This window comes from Phyllobates terribilis, unplaced genomic scaffold, assembly GCF_046119375.1.
Source record: "Phyllobates terribilis strain yellow unplaced genomic scaffold, ASM4611937v1 Scaffold_11__3_contigs__length_659146591, whole genome shotgun sequence".
Lineage (NCBI taxonomy): Eukaryota > Metazoa > Chordata > Amphibia > Anura > Dendrobatidae > Phyllobates > Phyllobates terribilis.
The window spans coordinates 504,136,831-504,157,220 of record NW_027362771.1 but is presented as its reverse complement, the minus strand read 5'-3'; the positions used below and the strand labels follow the sequence as shown (position 1 = coordinate 504,157,220).

The following is a 20,390-nucleotide window of genomic DNA, read 5'->3' as shown; positions in this document are numbered from 1 at the left end:
TAACAATCTGCCCAGTTCATTGTTATATAAATGTGTGATTGAGGATAATGTCACATGTAGCTGAAAAGTGTGGCCCTGGAGTTGGTTACTGGTGGGCTCTTGGCACCCCCAGTCTGACACTGGTTAGGTTGTATAATGGTTTACAATATTTTAAGTAAGCATTACTGTGTATTGAGTCTTCTCACACTAATCAATGCTGTCATCGATTAATCAGACAGGAAATTGTGCATTTTTGAGTCCACGGTCTTTTGCATATAAAAAAAAGCACAAAAAGCTTGTGAGAGCATGAGATGTTTTTTTTTACAGACCAGGATAAGTCACTGTAAAAAAAGACTTTGGGTGAAAACTGCCTAATCCTAGTTAATTCTAGTTTCTTGTTATGGAGGGAATGCAGTATGTCTTTGAAGACTATAGTGGTGCTCAGCACACAGAAGACATAAAACTATTTTTAGTAAAGGAAAAGAATATGTAGGATGCTTTATACCCAATGGATCTTTAAGAGCGGCCATACAACGCATCCCTCCTCATCGGTGAGTGATTAAAGGTTGTTTCTTCTTTATTCTTACTATGGACAATATTGTATGCTACGCATGAAAGATAATATTCATCAATGTAAATGCCAAGTCTGTAAATAATACTTGTATAAAGATAACATTCTGTTATCAAACATGACAGTGATACAGAAATGACTGTCGAGGACAATTTTTTTTTAACGGGTCTAAGTACTTACAGGCAGATTGTTGCTAAATGAATGAACTTTGTCACGACATGAACTGTGACCCTTGTCGCACTCCGTGCTGCGCTTAAGAGCCTCTGATGTGGGAGTTGGTCACGTGCATGCGCAGGCCGCGGCGCCACATAATATGACTCCCTTCATTGTAAGTTTATTCAGCTGTAAACGCCTTACTTATATATCGACCACATCCCCTCCACCACACTCCCTGACGAAGCGATAGCGAAACGCGCGTTTGAGTGGTGTGAGGGGGATCTATGGTGTGCCTTTCTGGTCAGTAAATATACCTACACTAGGACATGGACTAATAGAGCGGTTTTCTATACCCATGGTTATGTAATTTGGCTTGTATTACTTATATAACATTATATCCTAAAATAATTCATTATCATTGTTTCTTTGGTCACTAGACATAATATTTTTACTGGTATATTTTGTATATATTTTTTGCACAGTGCACATATATATATATATATGTGCATGTGGTTTACTAATGTAGTTTCATTTATTTGTCACTATTTGTATATTTATTTATATTTATTACTAATTATTTTATTGGATACCTTATATATTCCATGCACAGTGCATTTTATGTACAGGTGCATCTGTCACGGGTGTGTCCGAAGTGACAGACAGTCGCCCTCAGTTGGTTGCAGGAGATCTGTATGTTTGGCATTACAGACATCTTTTTAGAGGCTGTCTCTAGGACCCAGCGGCTACCTTCCTCTGGCTAATTAACTCCCTGGTCTGGGTGTATAAATACCTACTGTGTATCAGAGGGAGGTGCCAGTGATATTCATTTACTCCTTGTGAAAGCTTTAGCAGGAGCAGTACTGCTTCCTCTCTGGTGGCTGAGGACGCTTGCGGATTTGTCTGGAGTCGTCTAAAGCTAAGCTATTTTCCCTGTTTGTCCTCCCTTGTTGTCTTTAGTGTTCAGTGGGGATCGACACTTACTTCTCTGCTCGTTCCTCCACAGCATCATTGTTGCCAGCAACTTTCTCTCTGACACAGGCCCGCGCTGCATGATGAAGTCATCAAGCTGCGCGTGTCTGTGTCAGGGAGAAAGCTCCAGGCAGGAAGCAGAGGACGGATACCCTCAGCTCAGCTGCCATTTTCCTCCTGTAGGCAGCGGAGCTGCAGGGATCGCTCCCTGCCCGCCGGGTATGATGTGGGCAATCTGGTCATGGGCCCCTCAGAGTCTCGGCCTACGAGAAACAGACCAGATTGCCCTCATTATTAGCCGCCCTGCAAGGGCCCCCCTAAACCTCTGGGCCCCGATGCAGCCGCACCAGCTGCATCGGCGGTATGTCCACCCCTGTACTGATGATATACACTTCATCAAAACACATTTTTCCATGGTTCTACATATGATGTGTTATTATATTTGTACAATCTGACACATCTTTTAACTTGTCTGTGGTACAATATATGTTTTATAATCACTATCATGTTATTCATTTTTCATTAGTAAAGTTATTATATTGCCTTGTTTGGAATACATTTTTTGTAGGATTTAAGTTGTTGCTAACTACCTGCCTGTTCTGCCCAACGTTCACTCAGAGGTGTCATTGACCGCTCCTGCCGGTGATTCTGCAGCTTCAGGTGACATCACATTGACAGAGCAGCTTCTTCTCTCCCGCTCTGCTCTGTTGATGGGGCATCTCTGCCGTTGTCATACTGCTTGACATCTGGCTCCCCGCTGCCTAACTGCGCGGAGCTGGATGTCAATCAGCATGATGTCAGCAGTCACGGAAAGAAAGAGCTGTTCTTTTGAAGTGAGGTCAAATGAAGCAGCAGGATTACCAGCAGAATCAGTCTGATCGCACTGAGCCGGTGTCGGGCAGGGGTTCTTAGCCACATGAGAAAAAAACAAAACAGTCCTGAATAACCCCTTTAACTGACATGTAGAACTCCATTTTGCTGTTGGGCTCCTGTTCTGCTTTTCCCTTATTCACACTGAAATTGGCTGAAGGTGAGGTTTTAATATTAGAGACAGCAAAGGACAGTCTCGATTAGGTACACCTTGTTGCGGCGGGATGGTTTTTACACTTTTTTGATCAAATTGGTATCAACAAAATACCCTATGTTATTTACATGTAATATTACTATTTACTTACTAAAGGGTATACGCTCATTTTTTTTCTTGGTTTTATATATTATAAATACTTATAGAGGCATGTAAAAGTTTGGGCACTCCTGGTCAAAATTACTGTTATAGTGAACAGTTAAGCACGTTGGAGATTAAATGATCTCTAAAAGGCCTAAAGTTAAAGATGACACATTTCCTTTGTATTTTAGGCAAAACATATATATACAGTATATTGTCATATTTTACATTTGAAAAATTACAAAAAGAAAATGGGCCGATGCCATAGTTTGGGAACCCTTGGAGATTTGTGTGCTCAAATAACTTACACCAGGTTTTCAGACCTTAATTAGCCTGTTAGGGTTATGGCTTGTTCACCATCATCATTAGGAAAGGCCAGGTGATGCAAATTTCCCAGCTTTATAAAAAAAAAACAGCCTCCTCTAACCTTGTGCCAAAAAAAACAGTCATGGGTTCTTCTAAGCAGCTGCCTAGCGCTCTGTAAATGAAAATGGTGGAGGTCCACAAAACAGGAGAAGGCTATAAGAAGATAGCAAAGTGTTTTCAAGTTGCCCTTTCCTCAGTTCGAATTGTAATTAATAAATGTCAGTAAACAGGAACAGTGGAGGTCAAGATAAGGTCTGTGTCATAGAAAATATTAAGAAAATATCTCTCTCCCCCTGAAACCCGTCATTCCCCCTCCTCTATACCATGTCAAAGAAGCTCACCATCTAAGGAGCTGTTGCTATGCAAATTAGCACACACAGGAGAAGTGGCTAATACGCAAATGCTAGTCCAAAAGAAGCTCCTAACTTAATTAACATTACAGGCCTGTGATAAATAGACAAATGAGCATATGGGATTGAAAGAAGAGGAAATCGCTCCTTTCAACTTCAAAGGAATGCTGTCAGGCTCCATACAATAGCAGGGACACCCTCATTTGCAAAATCCTTTGTACCAACAGAAATCTGAAGTCTCGCTGGCACCGACACGAAATATAGAATATCGGAAGTTCTATAACACCGATAATAATGGGACACGTATTTTTAGCGGAAGGGTCAGCTAAGGAACAATATGCATAATTTTCTGGATCTGTGAGCCCTTCCGGCGAGCTGTGGCGCAAAAGTACAAAAATAACAGACCACAGCTATGTCATGTCTCTAAAGAAAGGTAAAGTTGTAATAAAAAATATGGCGTCGCTTGTGAGCTTCTGCAATCAACCAGTGAGAAGTTATCGTGGAAGTTAGATATTTTAATAAAACCATGACAGGCGGAGCCCACCCCACGTGAGGTCAGCACAGGGGGTGTATGGGCAGGCCCCCCTTCAGCATAAAAGACCCAGCTGAAGATGGGTCCACATTCATGTTAGAAGTTACATATTTATGTGTAAGCAGGGGTCACGTTCGCTGAATGGGCATAGGAGCACTTCCCTCCAGCCAGACTGAATCGTCTCTGCGATCTGTCGAGTAAGTTCTTCTTTAACCCCATTTATTTTCATGTAACTGCATATGTATTGTATTGTCTCTCTTTGTAAAATCTTTTGAATATTTTTCATAAACACTGCCTCCCTTTTGGACTAAATATAAAATGTTATAGTTCTCTTTCTTTTGCTCTGTAACCGTTCCCTCCCCCGAAGCCATACGCTACCAGAAAGCAGGTGTCTGATCAGGCCTGTATTATATTTCAAATCTGATCGGAGGTGGCAGTGAATATTAAGTGGGTTATCCTGAGGCTATCAGTGATAGTACGAGGGCATATACAGTACAGACCAAAAGTTTGGACACACCTTCTCATTTAAAGATTTTTCTGTATTTTCATAACTATGAAAATTGTACATTCACACTGAAGGCATCAAAACTATGAATTAACACATGTGGAATTATATACTTAACAAAAAAGTGTGAAACAACTGAAAATATGTCTTATATTCTAGGTTCTTCAAAGTAGTCACCTTTTGCTTTGATGACTGCTCTGCACAATCTTGGCATTCTCTTGATGAGCTTCAAGAGGTAGTCACCGGAAATGGTCTTCCAACAATCTTGAAGGAGTTCCCACAGATGCTTAGCACTTGTTGTCCCTTTTGCCTTCACTCTGCGGTCCAGCTCACCCCAAACCATCTCGATTGGGTTCAGGTCTGGTGACTGTGGAGGCCAGGTCATCTGGCGTAGCTCCCCATCACTCTCCTTCTTGGTCAAAGAGCCCTTACACAGCCTGGAGTTGATTTTGGGGTCATTGTCCTGTTGAAAAATAAATGATGGTCCAACTAAAAGCAAACCGGATGGAATAGCATGCCGCTGCAAGATGCTGTGGTAGCCATGCTGGTTCAGTATGCCTTCAATTTTTAATAAATCTGCAAGTGTCACCAGCAAAGCACCCCCACACCATCACACCTCCTCCTCCATGCTTCACGGTGGGAACCAGGCATGTAGAGTCCATCCGTTCACCTTTTCTGCGTCACATAAAGACACGGTGGTTGGAACCAAAGATCTCAAATTTGGACTCATCAGACCAAAGCACAGATTTCCACTGGTCTAATGTCAATTCCTTGTGTTCTTTAGCCCAAACAAGTCTCTTCTGCTTGTTGCCTGTCCTTAGCAGTGGTTTCCTAGCAGCTATTTTACCATGAAGGCCTGCTGCACAAAGTCTCCTCTTAACAGTTGTTGAAGAGATGTGTCTGCTGCTAGAACTCTGTGTGGCATTGACCTGGTCTCTAATCTGAGCTGCTGTTAACCTGCATTTTCTGAGGCTGGTGACTTGGATAAACTTATCCTCAGAAGCAGAGGTGACTCTTGGTCTTCCTTTCCTGGGGTGGTCCTCATGTGAGCCAGTTTCTTTGTAGCGCTTGATGGTTTTTGCAACTGCACTTGGGGACATTTTCAAAGTTTTCCCAATTTTTCGCACTGACTGACCTTCATTTCTTAAAGTAATGATGGCCACTTGTTTTTCTTTACTTAGCTGCTTTTTTCTTGCCATAATACAAATTCTAACAGTCTATTCAGTAGGACTATCAGCTGTGTATCCACCAGACTTCTGCACAACACAACTGATGGTCCCAACCCCATTTATAAGGCAAGAAATCCCACTTATTAAACCTGACAGGGCACACCTGTGAAGTGAAAACCATTTCCGGTGACTACCTCTTGAAGCTCATCAAGAGAATGCCAAGAGTGTGCAAAGCAGTCATCAAAGCAAAAGGTGGCTACTTTGAAGAACCTAGAATATAAGACATATTTTCAGCTGTTTCACACTTTTTTGTTAACTATATAATTCCACATGTGTTAATTCATAGTTTTGATGCCTTCAATGAGAATGTACAAATTTCATAGTCATGAAAATACAGAAAAATCTTTAAATGAGAAGGTGTGTCCAAACTGTACATATATTCCATGTGTTGGCAGGTCGTGTGTATGCAGTACGTGCACTGCTAGCTTGCTGATAACTACTTAGTGAGAACAGCCTGCAGTCTCCTATATTGATCGTCGGCCACTAATGCAATTGTCCGGACGATAGGGGGCAGCAGAGAGCTGTTTGCTCAAGAGGTCATAGTGGGTGGCCTCTGTGAGTAACTGGGATTGTGTGAATCCCTGACAGTCTGGAAAACCAAGCAAAATTTCAGTGAGAGCTGCTCATAAAATTGCTACAGAGGCAAATCAGAAACCCTGCTTGACTGCAAAAAACCTTCAGACAGATTTAGCAGACTCTGGAGTTGTGGTACATTATTCTACTGTTCAGAGACACATGCACAAATATGGCCTTCACGGAAGAGTCATCAGAAGAAAACCTCTCCTGCGTCCTCATCATAAAATTCAGCATCATAAGTATGCAAAAGAACATCTAAACAAGTCTGATGCATTTTGGAAACAAGTCCTGTGGACCGATGAGGTTAAAATAGAAGTCTTTGGATCAAAGGTATGTGCGGAGAAAAAAGGGCACAGAATTTCAGGAAAAGAACATCTCGCCAACCATTAAGCATGGGGGTGGGTCAATCATGCTTTGGTTTGTGCCTCTTCTGATTAGCAGACACAGAGTCACGCTGTAACAATAACACTAATTACAAACCAGTGACCAGGGTCTTGGGAATCGATTAGCTCATCTCTAGTAATTTTACATGGTGCAGATCTGGCAGATTGCCCTCAGCCTGAAACCAAATTATAACGTCGGTCACACCAGTCTTCATACCCTACTATCTCAGGGTAGGTCCACACGGGTTTTTAAACTGTGGATATTCCAAACTGATTTGCAAATGGAAAATACAAATGTGGAAAGGGCAAGGATTTGTTGCAGAAATTACCCATTGAACTCAAGAGAGAAGTCAAAATCTGCAATCAAACCATATAATTGCACATTTTGCTTTGGATTACCGGCTGATCCATGCCAAAATCCACTGCTCGTCTTACCCATCTCCAAATGTTTTTATAGCAATGTTTCCAAGACCCCTGAAGCGTCTGTAGACTGACTGATTTCCAGTTTTGATATGTTATTGTGTTAAAACGTGACCACTGCAGCCAATCACAGGCTAAATTGTATATGTCAACACATCATTGCTGGAAGCTTAGGTACAAACATCATTAGGGGTCTGAGATATTTGCCATAGGAATGCAGGGAAATGAATATGGTAAGTATGGGAGTTTTTTTTTATAGATCTCAACAAATGGCAAAATCTTTGTGCTTTGCTGTGGATTTTCTGCTGCTGATTCCCCAGTGGTTTTCTGTGACAATCCGTTGTGTGAAATCTTCCACAGCAAATCTTTGTGCATTATACATACAAGTACACAATCATGAGCAGCGGCATATATTGTACTGTACTAAACATACACTGTACATTGGCACATATAGTATAAATGGTCCCACACCAAGCACATTCACATCGTACATGTATACACCGCGCACACTACACACAGGCACCATACGTGTTTACTAGTCATATAGACTCAAAGCAATGCACCCGTACCTGTTCACACAACACAGCAAATTCACGAGTCATACATACATAATAAACCCTTCGTGCACCCTGACGTAATAGTACGTCACCATCATCGTTTGCATGTATAGAGCAGCCAGGTGTCGGTGGTGTTGCACCTACCAGCAGCGTCCGGAGCTAGCTCTAAACGTAGCTGCTTAACCATTTAGATGCTGGAATTTAAATGGGTTGACGGGTCTGAGAAGGAAAGTCTGCAGTCAATCTGTGTGACCGCTTTGCATACTTTTGGACAAGAGCCAAATATTCTCATGTGCTTCTTTCAGTTCTTCTCTATCGCGAAATGATGAGTCTACTCTGAATGTGACTGCAAGTATGCATGTCACATACATGAGCATCGCACACTGGCACAAATCGGCATCTGCAGTCACATAGAGTGACTGCAGACTTTGTTTCTTAAGACTGGGCTACCCCTTTAGTTAGTTGGGTTACCGATGTGCGTGTGCACTGGCCTACCCAAGGCACAATCACAGGGTGCCAATGGGTTTTAATATGGCAGCCAGGGGCCCAATGAAAGCCCCTTTTGCTGTCATTTTGGTCCTCCAATGAGGCGCAGCTTGTTGTTGGGCTTCATAGGAGAATGTCAATTTCATTATACACTGCAATACCAGAGAAATGCAGTATAAGTATACAGAACAAATGTTCAAGCAATAGCAAGTTCAAGTTCTCTGAAGAACTAAAGACATTTTCAATTATTTTTGTTTTGCTAATTCTATCCAGCATTGAAAGTTACTTAGCTTTGTAAATCACTTTATTAAACAATTTAGCTTCAGTTCTGTAAAAAACCTGCATCTGAGTGGCCTCTGAACCCCTTCTCACTCCTTAGGGTAGGTGTACAAGGTGTCTTTTAGACACTGGAGTCGTTTTTGAAGAAGAAGATGACTTTTTCCTGAAGGGTCTTCTTTGTCATTTTTGCAGCTTTGTTGTCATCTTTTTTTAAAATTTTCTATACAAGATAGTAGCAGTTTCCAAGCGGAACCGACCAGAAGAATGGACCGGTCATTTCTTTCATCGGCTTCACGGCTTTCAAAGCCTGAAGAGGTTAAAGAAGTGACAAAAGACGGAACAGATGTAGAGCAAGTCGCTTGATATTGCTGTGTTTATGGTCATTATTTTTGGCATTTTTTCAGGCAGAAACTCCCTATTAAACACGTTGTGTGCACAAACACTTACTTGTCTGGCTTTTCTGTACTCCATTACTATGCACTTGGTGTACAAATTCTGGCAGTGGAAAGGAGGCACCTTAGGAGAGTGTTTGCTCCCCTGCGAGGCATTCATAGCAGGAATCCTCTTCTCAGCAAAAATACTTAAAAAATAAGGGTTTGAATCCCCCACCTTTTCCTATATAAAGAATAAAAAAAATAAACATTTCTTATCACGATGTCCAATAAATGCCTGTACTATGAAGATATTAAATAATTAAAACAAATGATAAAGACAAAAATATATAAATGCCAAAACTGGTGTTTTGGGGGTCATGGTACATCCCAGAAAAATGCAACTAAAAGCAAACAAAATCTTGTAGGAAATTTGAGATTGTATCAATAAAAAAAACATCTGGCCCCACAAGAAACAGGTTACTGTCACAGAAAACGGCAAGTTTCCCAAAGTTCTGGATTTGTGTTAACTACTGAAATAATAATAAATGGCACAAGTTGGGCTTGGTGTAATCCCGCTGACCTGTGGAGTCGCGGTCGTCAGGTCATCTGTACACGCACTGATCGCCGGACAAAGGAAACACTAAAATGATATGGTAAAATGCAGCTCATCTCACAAGAAGAAAAAAAAGAGCTCCCCAGGGTCATTGTGATGGAAAAATGAGTGAGATATGGCGAGAAAACTACATAATAATAACAAAACACCCACAGTGAACACACACTGTACACACTCAGGTACACTCACAGTATACACTGTACACACCCACACTATGGTCTCCCACTGCACAGTCACACACACATGCACACCCACTGATACTGTACACATGCACACCCACTCTGTACACACAGATATCCCGATACACACAGTATACACAATGTACACACAGCCGCAGCAGGTGCAGTGCCATCACCGTGCCCAGCAGTGAGGGGTTAATGTGTCCCCTCCCCGTGCACTTTCTCTCTCTCCCCATGCGGAAGTGCCGTGTGTGCAGCGCAGAGACAATGACCGGGGAGCGCACGGCGCCGTGCATGTGAGCAGCAGCCATGGCCGGCACCGACACATGGAGGGCCACACTGCGGACCTACTACTGCATCAAGTTCTCCCTGTCCTTCTACTCCACGCTGTTCTCGGTAGGTGCCGGTGTGGGGAGCGGCTGGCGGCAGATGCCGGGGATGGTCAGTGCCCATTCTCTGTGCCCGCAGTGTGCAGTACAGTGTATGGCGGCGGCGGCTGCAGCCAACCAGCGCCGGGTGCCATTGTGCAGTGAGGAGGTGTGGTCTGCTCGTGCTGTACATATATGTGTATACTGTGTGTGATGTAGGCGACAGAACAGTGACCAGCGCCGGGGACAGACAATGAATGACAGATGGATGGGAAGCTACTGGGAGCCGCACTGATGGAAATCCACATTGTGGTGTAATGGGAGACTGGACTAGCTGTCCCCGCTGTCCTACTCACCCACCCCTCACTTTTGTCACCATCCTGCTGACCCCCCCCGCGACTATCACCGTCCTGCTGACCCCCCCCCACCGCTGTCAGCGTCCTGCTGACCCCCTCCGCCGCTGTCACCGTCCTGCTGACCCCCCCGCCGCTGTCACCGTCCTGCTGACCCCCCCTGCCGCTGTCACCGTCCTGCTAACCCCCCGCTGCTGTCACCGTCCTGCTGACCCCCCCGCCGCTGTCACCATCCTGCTGACCCCCCCCGCGACTATCACCCTCCTGCTGACCCCCCCCACCGCTGTCAGCGTCCTGCTGACCCCCTCCGCCGCTGTCACCGTCCTGCTGACCCCCCCTGCCGCTGTCACCGTCCTGCTGACCCCCCCGCCGCTGTCATCGTCCTGCTGACCCCCCGCCGCTGTCACCGTCCTGCTGACCCCCCACTGCTGTCACCATCCTGCTGATCCCCCACCACTGTCACCATCCTGCTGATCCCCCGCCGCTGTCACCATCCTGCTGACCCCCTGCCACTGTCACCATCCTATTGACCCCACTCCGCTGTTACTGCCCTGCTGACCCCCCGCCTCTGTCACAGTCCAATTGACCCCACTCCGCTGTCACCGTCCTACTGACCCCCCTCGGACTCAGTGTGAACATACCCCCAACAATGGCTACAGCCAAAGTCTTGAGTTGAACATAGACATGTAATACCAATGGAGATCCGAGCTGCAGAATGCAGATACTATGGGCCATTCATCTCAGGGGCAAAGAGATGCTAATTTGCATGTAGTGGACGTCTTGTAAATTTGTAGCACAGTGTTTCACTATTTGCTCTTATTTCTATGTTTGCCTGTTAAGGAGTTATTTCCAACATCTAACGATACCCTTTATGCACTGGATAGGTGATAATCTGCAGATCCATGGGGGTCCGATCACTGGGAGCAAAATCTCCGAAAGCTTCTGTTAGAATTAAGCTGTGACGGTGGTTGTGCGCCACCGCTCCATTCCTTCGTCCACCACACGACCAAAGCTCAAATCTGACAGGACATTTCAGAGCCCCGTCCTCAGGATCAATGTTGGTCTCAGCAGTTACTCCCCCCACCGAGCTGAAAGTTATCACCTATCCAGTGCATAGGCTTTAACTTTTATTGCTGGTAATAACCCTTTATATAAACACTGTATAAAGCCTCATTCACACGTACATGTTTAAAGGGGAAAACGCTATTAACCTGCAGATATGGGGTTAATCTGCACGTTTATAGCATTCTGAACCTGCCCGGCGCCAGCATTGAAATCCCCACTGCCAGGAGGAAATTAACTTAATTCCTCCCGGTAACGTTCCGGTTTCAGTCATGGGGGCAGAATCAGCACCAATTCAGTCACCGCTCTGTGTATAGAGAGCAACGGCTGTAACTGTGCCACCGGCCCTGACTGTTAGCCGGCCCTAATGCTGAGCGAGCTGTCAGTCAGTGCCGGGGGCGCGGTTACAGCTCTATGTACACAGAGCAGAGACTGAGCCTGCGCCGGTGCCGCCCCAATGGCTAAAACCCAACCGCTACCAGAAAGAATAAAGGTAATTTCCTCCCGGCAGCGGGGGTCTAAGTGTCAGCATCAGGCACGTTGAGAACGCTACCTGCAGATTAACCCCATATCTGCAGGTTGTGTTTTTTCACTTGACAGGTTCCCTTTAAACACGTATGTGAAGAAATGGTACCGGTGACATCCTTGTGTCCGTTTTTACCATCAGTGTCATCAGTGCTTTTTATGGATGTAATAAAGAAATGACAAATCTTCCTCTATACTTTGTAATGTTAAATGCGTACAGCACACGGACGGTGCATGGATAGTACATGGACGCCATCCGTGTGCTGTACGTGTTTTTCACTGTCCCATAGGCTTGTATTGGCCCTAGTCATCCGTGATAGTGGAAAAAATCAGACATGTCTCCTTGTGTTTTGCACGGACAGGTGCACAGTACCATAGGTTATAATGGGTACCATGAAAAAAACTGATGGACCGTGCAACATGGCCGTCTGACTGAGGCCTAACACAGGTTATGTGCACACAGCGTCTTTTTCAGGCATCCAAACCCATCAAGTCTTTGAAAAGGAAGATGTTTCAGCAATAATTGTTTCCTGAGCACTTTTTTGACATTTTTGACTACTGGCACTTTTTTTTATTAGCTTTTTTCCTGTAATTTTGTGCCATTTTTCCTTTACTGGAAACAGTTTTTTTTTAACTCCTTACAAAAAATAAAGAAATGGCTAGAGTTTTATCAAGCCCAAATGCTAGCAAAACGCTTAAGATAACGCCTAACCGTCTTTGGAGCCTTCCCATTGCCTTCTATAATAAAGTATAGTGCAGCAGACGCCTGAAGAATTATCTGCCGACTTTTAGCCGCACGGCGTCTTTGGAAGCACAAAGTCGTTGGAAAGACGCTGGAAAGACTGATGGTGTGAACAGCACGTCGTTTTTCCAGAGAAATGCCGATGTCCATTCTTCTGAGCGTTTAGGTAGCGCATTTTCAGGTGGTTTTTCAGAGCAGAATCCACCTCAAAAAGACAATGTTTGCTCATCCCCTTAAAGACACATTTCCTTAGTAAATCTCTCACTGTGTCCAGGCTAATGACGTTTGATGTAGTTTTCTAGCCAAGCAACAAAGCAAAATCTACGACGAGGAGGGTTACAGGGCGCCATTCTGTGCCCCTCTTCTAGTTATCAGGTGATTTATTGTCCTGCCCTGATCGTGTTGTTTCATTTCAGTAACTTTCTCTTTTCTTTTCAGAAATCAGTGTAGATATCACATTCTTTTCTTTGGCTCCTATGACATGTCACGTCGCCTGACAGAAGTCTTCCTCTAACCCTAGCTCCTGCCTGTCTCAATGCTTTGCGCTTGCTTTTATAGTGATTTGTTTAGGGTTTTTTTTTGTCATTTCTAAGCTCTTCTATCTTACAAGGAAATCATGTTTTATGGTGGTGTGATACAACAAGGAAACATTGATCCTACAGACAAGTCTCCTCTTGACTCATTAACTGGAAACCACAGAAGTTATGGAGTCCTGCCAGCTGTGTCATGTGCGCCAGCTTCTGCCTAATAGACCGCAGACATGACCGTGCACAACACGGGGAGGTTTGGTGGTTGTGGAAGTAGATGCGTTGTCATTGTGGTGTTTTTTTTGAAGGTTGAGAATTTCTCTGGTTAGTCAGGTCCGTAAATTGTGGATGTGATTGGGTCCGCCGACAGCTCCTTGTGCTTGTCCCCATTGCGGGTGCAGGAGCGGTCTGCCATTTATTCTAGGACTGATTTGTCCACAACATTGTGGTTTGTGTGGATAATCACTTGTCCACAAACACGTTGACTAAGGCCACGTTCACACGTTCAGTATTTGGTGAGTTTTTTTACCTCAGTATTTGTAAGCCAAAACCAGGAGTGGGTTAAAAATACAGAAGTTTTTAACCCCTTCACCTCCAAGCCTGTTTTCACCTTCATGACCGGTCCAAATTTTACAACTCTGACCAGGGTCACTTTATGTGGAAATAACTCTGGAACGCTTCAACGGATCCCAGTGATTCTGAGATAGTTTTTTTGTGTGATATATTGTACTTCATGATGGTGATAAAATATGTTCGAAATGACTTGCGTTTATTTGTGAGAAAAAAAAAAATCTAAAATTTTTGAAAATGTTGCAATTGTCAAACTTTTAATCTTTATACCCTTAAATCAGAGAGTTGTGTCGCACAAAACAGTTAATAATAATTAATAAATGTTAATAAATAACATTTCCCACATGTCTACTTTACATCAGCACAATTTTTAAAACATATATTTTTTTTGTTAGGAAGTTATAAGGGTTAAAAGTTGACCAGCGATTTTCTCATTTTTACAACAAAATTTACAAAACCATTATTTTTTAGGGCCCACATCACATTTTAAGTGATTTTGAGGGTCCTATGTGACAGATAATATCCAAAAGTGACACCATTCTAAAAACTGCAGCCCTTAAAGTCCTCAAAACCACATTCAAGAACTGAAGCAATGTGGAAGTGTGATGAACCTGTAGCCGCCATCTTGGTAATGATAAATCATATCCAGGGATGGCCACACTTCAGCAGCCCCCACCCTTGGGACCTTCTGTTAAAACGTCAACTAGATAGTTTCCCCCCATCCAGGCTCCTGTAAGATAAGAAGCCTACTTAACACTTGAATGCTAGGAGCTTCAAAGACTTCGAGAGGAAACACAGCCAGCAGGGGGGGGTGCTTCGTCTATCTGTACCTGACCATTTGTCCCATAGGACTAGTTTCTTTGTCTGTCACAAGCATGGAGGCATAAGATATAGAAACATGAATAGTACACGCATGTTGCGTGGGATGGGCCAATAAAAAAATATCACGGCGTCCCGGAGCCATTGCGCACACAAGCCTCCGCGGTAGACGTTTGTACGTGCTCTGGAAGCCAAGATATAGCGCGGAGCCATTCCTGAGGACCGTATGGTATCATAATTGATATCAAAAGGTCGGTTACGGCGGCCCGAATCCATGGGAACCCCTGGGGGTATCATGAGACCATCCCAGAAGAAGTTATTGGGTTCCATAGAATTTGGGCTTCTGATCGAAGTTAGACCTGAGGGTGGAGACTGAGCCAGCTGACCTCACCAGCAGTGGGCGGGACGGGGCAGGTAAGATAGCAGGACAGACAAGAGACAAGTCAGTTTTTGACCCAAGAGTGGTGTGCTGAACATCTGAGCACCAGCTGAGGCCACCAAGGGGAGGAGCAGTTTGACCATGCGGTGGTAGGCCTCAGCCTGTAACAAAGAACCGTGCCTGCGACCGCAGAATCCTCTCCCTGCGTCACAAGAAAATCAAGAAACCGGTAACTGATATGCTGTGGTGATTCTGTGTGTTGTATTCCATTGTTGTATAGTTTAGCCTGACCTTATACCTGTGTATATTTAGTTGTATATCGTGTATCTAGTGTATTATTATAATCAATTACCTCAAGTAATTGTGGGCCTGCCTTTTATTCTGCATAACGAACGCACGTCCGTGTGAGCTCGGCTCAAGCCAAAACGCTACCCAGGGTTGGTTCCTGACCCGATATAGGCCCATTCACGGACTGGGCGTATATCTAAAATAGGGACTGGTGGCAGCATACCAACTGGGGATTGGGGAAGGCTGGTAGTGACGGTCGGAGGTTCAGATATATATATTCCTGGCGCGGCCAAGGAAGATATATATACCGCCCTCACTACAGAGGGCCCCGATACCCAGTAGGTTACAGGACAGTCTCTCTGGCGACCGCTTATCCTAGGTGCAGTTCCTTGACTGACCTGAGGCTAAGAGGGCGCTAGCGAGTTGTGCTGTGTAGTGACGTTGAAGGGATAACACACTACCGTGTTCCCTGCGCTGGTTGCAGCTACCTGGCACTACTTTCTCTAGGTGCAGTACCTTGACTGACCTGAGAGGTAAGGGGGCGCCAGAGAGCTGCACCCACCGGCCGGCTTTCATCACATTGGTGGCAGAGCGGTGGGATTGCAGAATAATAGTGTTGTGGGACCCCTACTCCCAGGCACTAAAGACTGCCAGTGGTAACTTCCACTGCTGGAGTCTTAAGGTCAGCCCAACGTTAGACGGTCAGGCTAAAAGTATAACAAGGTGTGTGCAAACTCAGGGTTGCAGCGGTGTCGGTTACCAAGATGGCAGACGGCACCAGGAGCAAGACCCTGCAGGAGGCTAATGCTACGGTCCGTGTGGCAGGAGGGGAGGACATTGTTACTCATGGCGAGGAGGAGTCCAGCCCGGGCACCTCAGGGAGCCAGTCCCCAGTATACGGTCCCGCAGTGGGCTGCCCACCACCTACCCAGCCCAGCCTGTCCAGATCACAAGCCCTTTTACAAGCGGCTATGGCAAGTCTCCAGTCTCATGGCGATGCCGTCTACAAAACCCTCCTGGCAGCATCAGAGAAGGCAGCGGAGGAGGAGCGCGAAGCTGCGGAGCGCCGGGAGGCTGCGGAGCGTGCAGAGCGGGCTGCAGAGCGCCGGGAGGCTGCGGAGCGTGAAGCTGCAGAGCGTGCAGAGCGAGCTGCGGAGCGCCAGCACCAACTGGACCTGGCCCAGCGGGGGCTTCCGCTAGAGCAACCAACCCATCAGGAGACCAAGTCGTCCAAAGTCCGAGCTGAGGACTTCCCTCTACTGGAGAAGGATGGGGACCTGGACTCCTTTCTGGTGGCATTTGAACGGACCTGTCTTCAGCACCATCTGGCCCGGGATCAGTGGGCCAGATACCTGACCCCCCGTTTGAGGGGTAAGTCCCTGGATGCCTTGGGGGACTTACCTGCCGGGGAGGTACAGAACTACGACTGCATCAAGCGGGCCCTGATCCGGCAGTACAACCTCACTCCCGAGTCGTACCGCCAGAAGTTCCGGAGCCTGCTGCGTGGCCCCAAGGACACCTGGACCGATCATATGCGGGCGCTGTTGAGAGCTGCAGAGCACTGGACCTCGGGTCTAGCGCTTACTACCCGCCAGGAGGTCCAGGAACTGTTCGTCACGGAGCAGTTCTTGTGGAACTGCCCAGAGGACCTCCGACAGTTCCTCCGTGACCGAAAACCAACAGGGGCTTCTGCTACAGCCGCCCTGGCAGACGAGTATGCCAATAACAGGGCGCCTGAGCTGAAGAAGTCTGCCAGCAGCACCTGGAGAGGGGGTAAGCCCAGTCATGCCCCTGTTTCCCCGGCCCCTAGAACACAAGGGGTGTATCCCCCTGTTGCCCTCTCCAGGCAAGGACCAGACGTAAGACGTTGTCATCTATGCAACAAACCAGGACACTTTAGGGCTGAGTGTCCCCAGCGCCAAAAGACCCCATCCCAGTCCCAGAGAGCGCCCAATGTTTTGTGTGTGGGAGGGGGTGGTGGTAGGTCCCTGGACAACATCCAACCCGTCACCATAGGCCGTTCTGCGGTCATGGGACTGCGGGACACGGGCGCTGAACGAACACTGGTACGGCCTGAGGTGGTGTCCCCCCAGGACTTGGTACCAGGAAAGACTCTTTCCGTCTCCGGGGTTGGAGGCGTGGAGCCGGCACTTCCCGTTGCCATGGTGTATTTGGACTGGGGTGCCGGAAGGGGGATGCGGGAGGTGGGAGTAACGCCAAATATTCCCGCAAATGTTTTATTAGGGACCGACTTGGGGCGTCTAGTATCGCAGTATGTACCCTCTGAACCCCCAAGTTCGGCCCCCCAAGAGTGTATTGATTTGTCTGCTGCTAATGCCAACCATGTTGTATGTAGTGTGTGTCCTGCTGAGGAGGAGGGAGTGAAACCTGAGGGTAACACCTGCACAGACACAACACAAACAGGGTTAGTGAAAGCAGGTGGGGAGTGTGGGGATGCCCGCAGAGGTGCTCAGCCGGCGTGCCGTGACCTCTTGTCCTCCGGTGAGGGAGGGGGCGGGCAGGATTCTGTAGAGGGAAGCTCAGGGATGGAGAGGGGGGCAGCTACCGGCAGTGTAGGGCTCCCAGGGGTATCCAGGCTGCTGAGTATAGGCCCACTGCAGGGGGAGGAACAGGCCATGGGAGGTGGGGGTGTCCCAAGAGAGGAGCCGCCAGGTAAGACCCCAGGGCAGGAGTTCCCCACATCCGAGATGTCCAAAGGCCTAGGAAGCCTGCCTGATCGGGCGGCTTGGTCAGAAACAGAGGGGAAGCAGGCACTACCCACGGTCACAGCGGTCATAGCCGCTGTCACCAGGAGTGGGAGCGCCGGAGCCCAAGGAGCCTTGCAGAGGTCCGACGGCTTCCCCACTTCTGACCAAGTGTCTGCCGGGTCAGACAGCGGCCAGGTGACATGCCCGGAGGGGCTGACAGAGGATGTGGCAGTTTCGTCGACTCTGGCCACATCAAGTCAGGAATTTCAGGCTGCGTTGGAAGCAGACGACAGCCTGAAAGCTCTCAAGGAACAGGCGGCACAGCCTCCCATGGAGTCAGACTGCGAGCGGGTGGTCTGGGACCAGGGACGGCTGTACCGGGTAACGGTCCAGCAGGGTTCACCGGAGGCGTGGCCCAGGGACCGACAGTTAGTGGTACCCTATCCGTTCAGGGCGGAATTGTTGCGGATCGCACACGAGATTCCGATGGCCGGACACCTAGGGATCGCTAAAACCAAGGCCAGGATAGCTCAGCATTTCTACTGGCCTGGGATGGGAGCCGCGGTGGGTGCCTACTGCCGTTCGTGTGACACCTGTCAGAGGGTGGGGAAGGCGGGGCCGCGCCCCAAAGCCCCACTGGTAACTCTGCCAATCATCGAAGAGCCTTTCTCGAGGGTTGCTGTGGATCTTATTGGACCTCTGTCCACTCCCAGCCACTCCGGGAAATGCTTCATACTCACGGTAGTGGACTATGCCACCCGGTACCCGGAAGCGGTAGCTTTGTCGTCCATTCGGGCCGACAAGGTGGCTACCGCCTTACTGGAGATCTTCTCCAGAGTGGGTTTCCCCCAAGAAATGCTCACCGACCGAGGGACCCAGTTCATGTCGCGGCTGATGGAGTCCCTCTGTAAGCAAATGCAGGTGCAACATCTGGTGGCCAGCCCGTATCACCCACAGACTAATGGCCTGTGTGAGCGGTTCAATGGCACCTTAAAGCAGATGCTTAAGATGTTGGTCGACTCCCACGGGAGAGACTGGGAGCGTTACCTCCCACACCTCCTATTTGCTTACCGGGAGGTTCCGCAGGCCTCAACGGGGTTCTCCCCCTTTGAGCTCCTGTACGGGCGACGGGTACGGGGCCCCCTGGCTCTGGTGAAGGAAGCATGGGAAGGGGATTTGGCCACCCCCGAGGTGTCGGTCATCGAGTATGTCGTGCGCCACCGGGACAGGATGATGGCCTTGGCAAAGCTGGTGCAGGACAATATGGCCCAGGCCCAGGCCGACCAGAAGCGGTGGTACGACCAGAATGCTTGTGAGAGGACCTACCAGGTGGGTCAAAAGGTGTGGGTACTGGTCCCCGTACCACAGAACAAGCTTCAGGCAGCCTGGGAAGGTCCCTACTTCGTGCACCAGAAACTCAATGCCGTCACCTATCTGGTCACCCTGGATCACGCCCGTGGAAGGAGGAAGGCCTTCCACGTGAACATGATGAAGGCTCATCATGAGCGGGAAGCGACTGCCCACCCAGTGTGCAACCTTCCCGAGGAAGGAGAGGTAGAAACCCTCCTGGATCTGCTCACCCAAGCCAAGGCGGGTGGGTCCATCGAGGATGTGGGGGTTGGCCACCAGCTCACGGAGGACCAACGGTCCCAGCTGGGGACCACCCTGCACCCCTTCCGGGGGCTGTTCAGCAGCCTGCCCGGAAGGACTGAGATGGCTGTCCACGACGTGGACACTGGCGATCACCCGCCGATCCGGCGTTCAGCATATCGGGTCTCTTTCGAGGTGCAGGGAAACATGCGCCAAGAGATAGACGAGATGCTGAAGCTGGGGGTGATCCAGGCATCCAGCAGCGCGTGGGCCTCGCCTGTAGTCCTCGTACCAAAGAAGGACCGAACTACACGGTTCTGCGTGGACTACCGGGGGCTCAACGCTGTAACGGCCACCGATGCGTTCCCCATACCACGCATCGATGACCTGCTCGATCGGATGGCCGGGGCTAAGTACCTGACCATCATGGATCTGAGCCGGGGGTACTGGCAGATTCCTCTGACCCCCGCGGCAAGGGAACGCTCTGCCTTTATCACCCCTTTTGGACTGTACGAGTCCACAGTGATGCCATTCGGCATGAAGAATGCCCCTGCCACTTTTCAGCGGATGGTCAATACGCTGCTTGAGGGACTTGAAGGGTACGCGGCTGCGTACTTGGACGATATTGCAGTCTTCAGTCCCACTTGGGAGGATCACCTAGAGCACCTGCGGCAGGTGCTCGGTCGGATCCACCGGGCAGGCTTGACCATCAAGCCGGAAAAGTGCCAGCTGGGCATGAGTGAGGTCCTCTACCTGGGTCACCGGGTAGG

At 47.9% G+C, this 20,390-nt stretch overlaps 1 protein-coding gene across 2 annotated transcripts in view; it reads left to right on the top strand.

Moving 5' to 3' along the window:
- Positions 1 to 9,820: 9,820 nt before the first annotated feature.
- The window catches only part of LOC141166668 (tetraspanin-15-like), a 200,725-nt gene continuing 190,155 nt past the window's right edge, over positions 9,821 to 20,390 (top strand). The window contains exon 1 of one of the 2 annotated variants that reach the window (XM_073653580.1): positions 9,821 to 10,085. In XM_073653580.1, coding sequence (XP_073509681.1) covers positions 9,999 to 10,085 — 87 coding nt within the window. In that variant the 5' untranslated portion in view covers positions 9,821 to 9,998. The remainder of the gene's footprint in view (positions 10,086 to 20,390) is intronic. The other variant, XM_073653581.1, reaches the window with a different exon arrangement.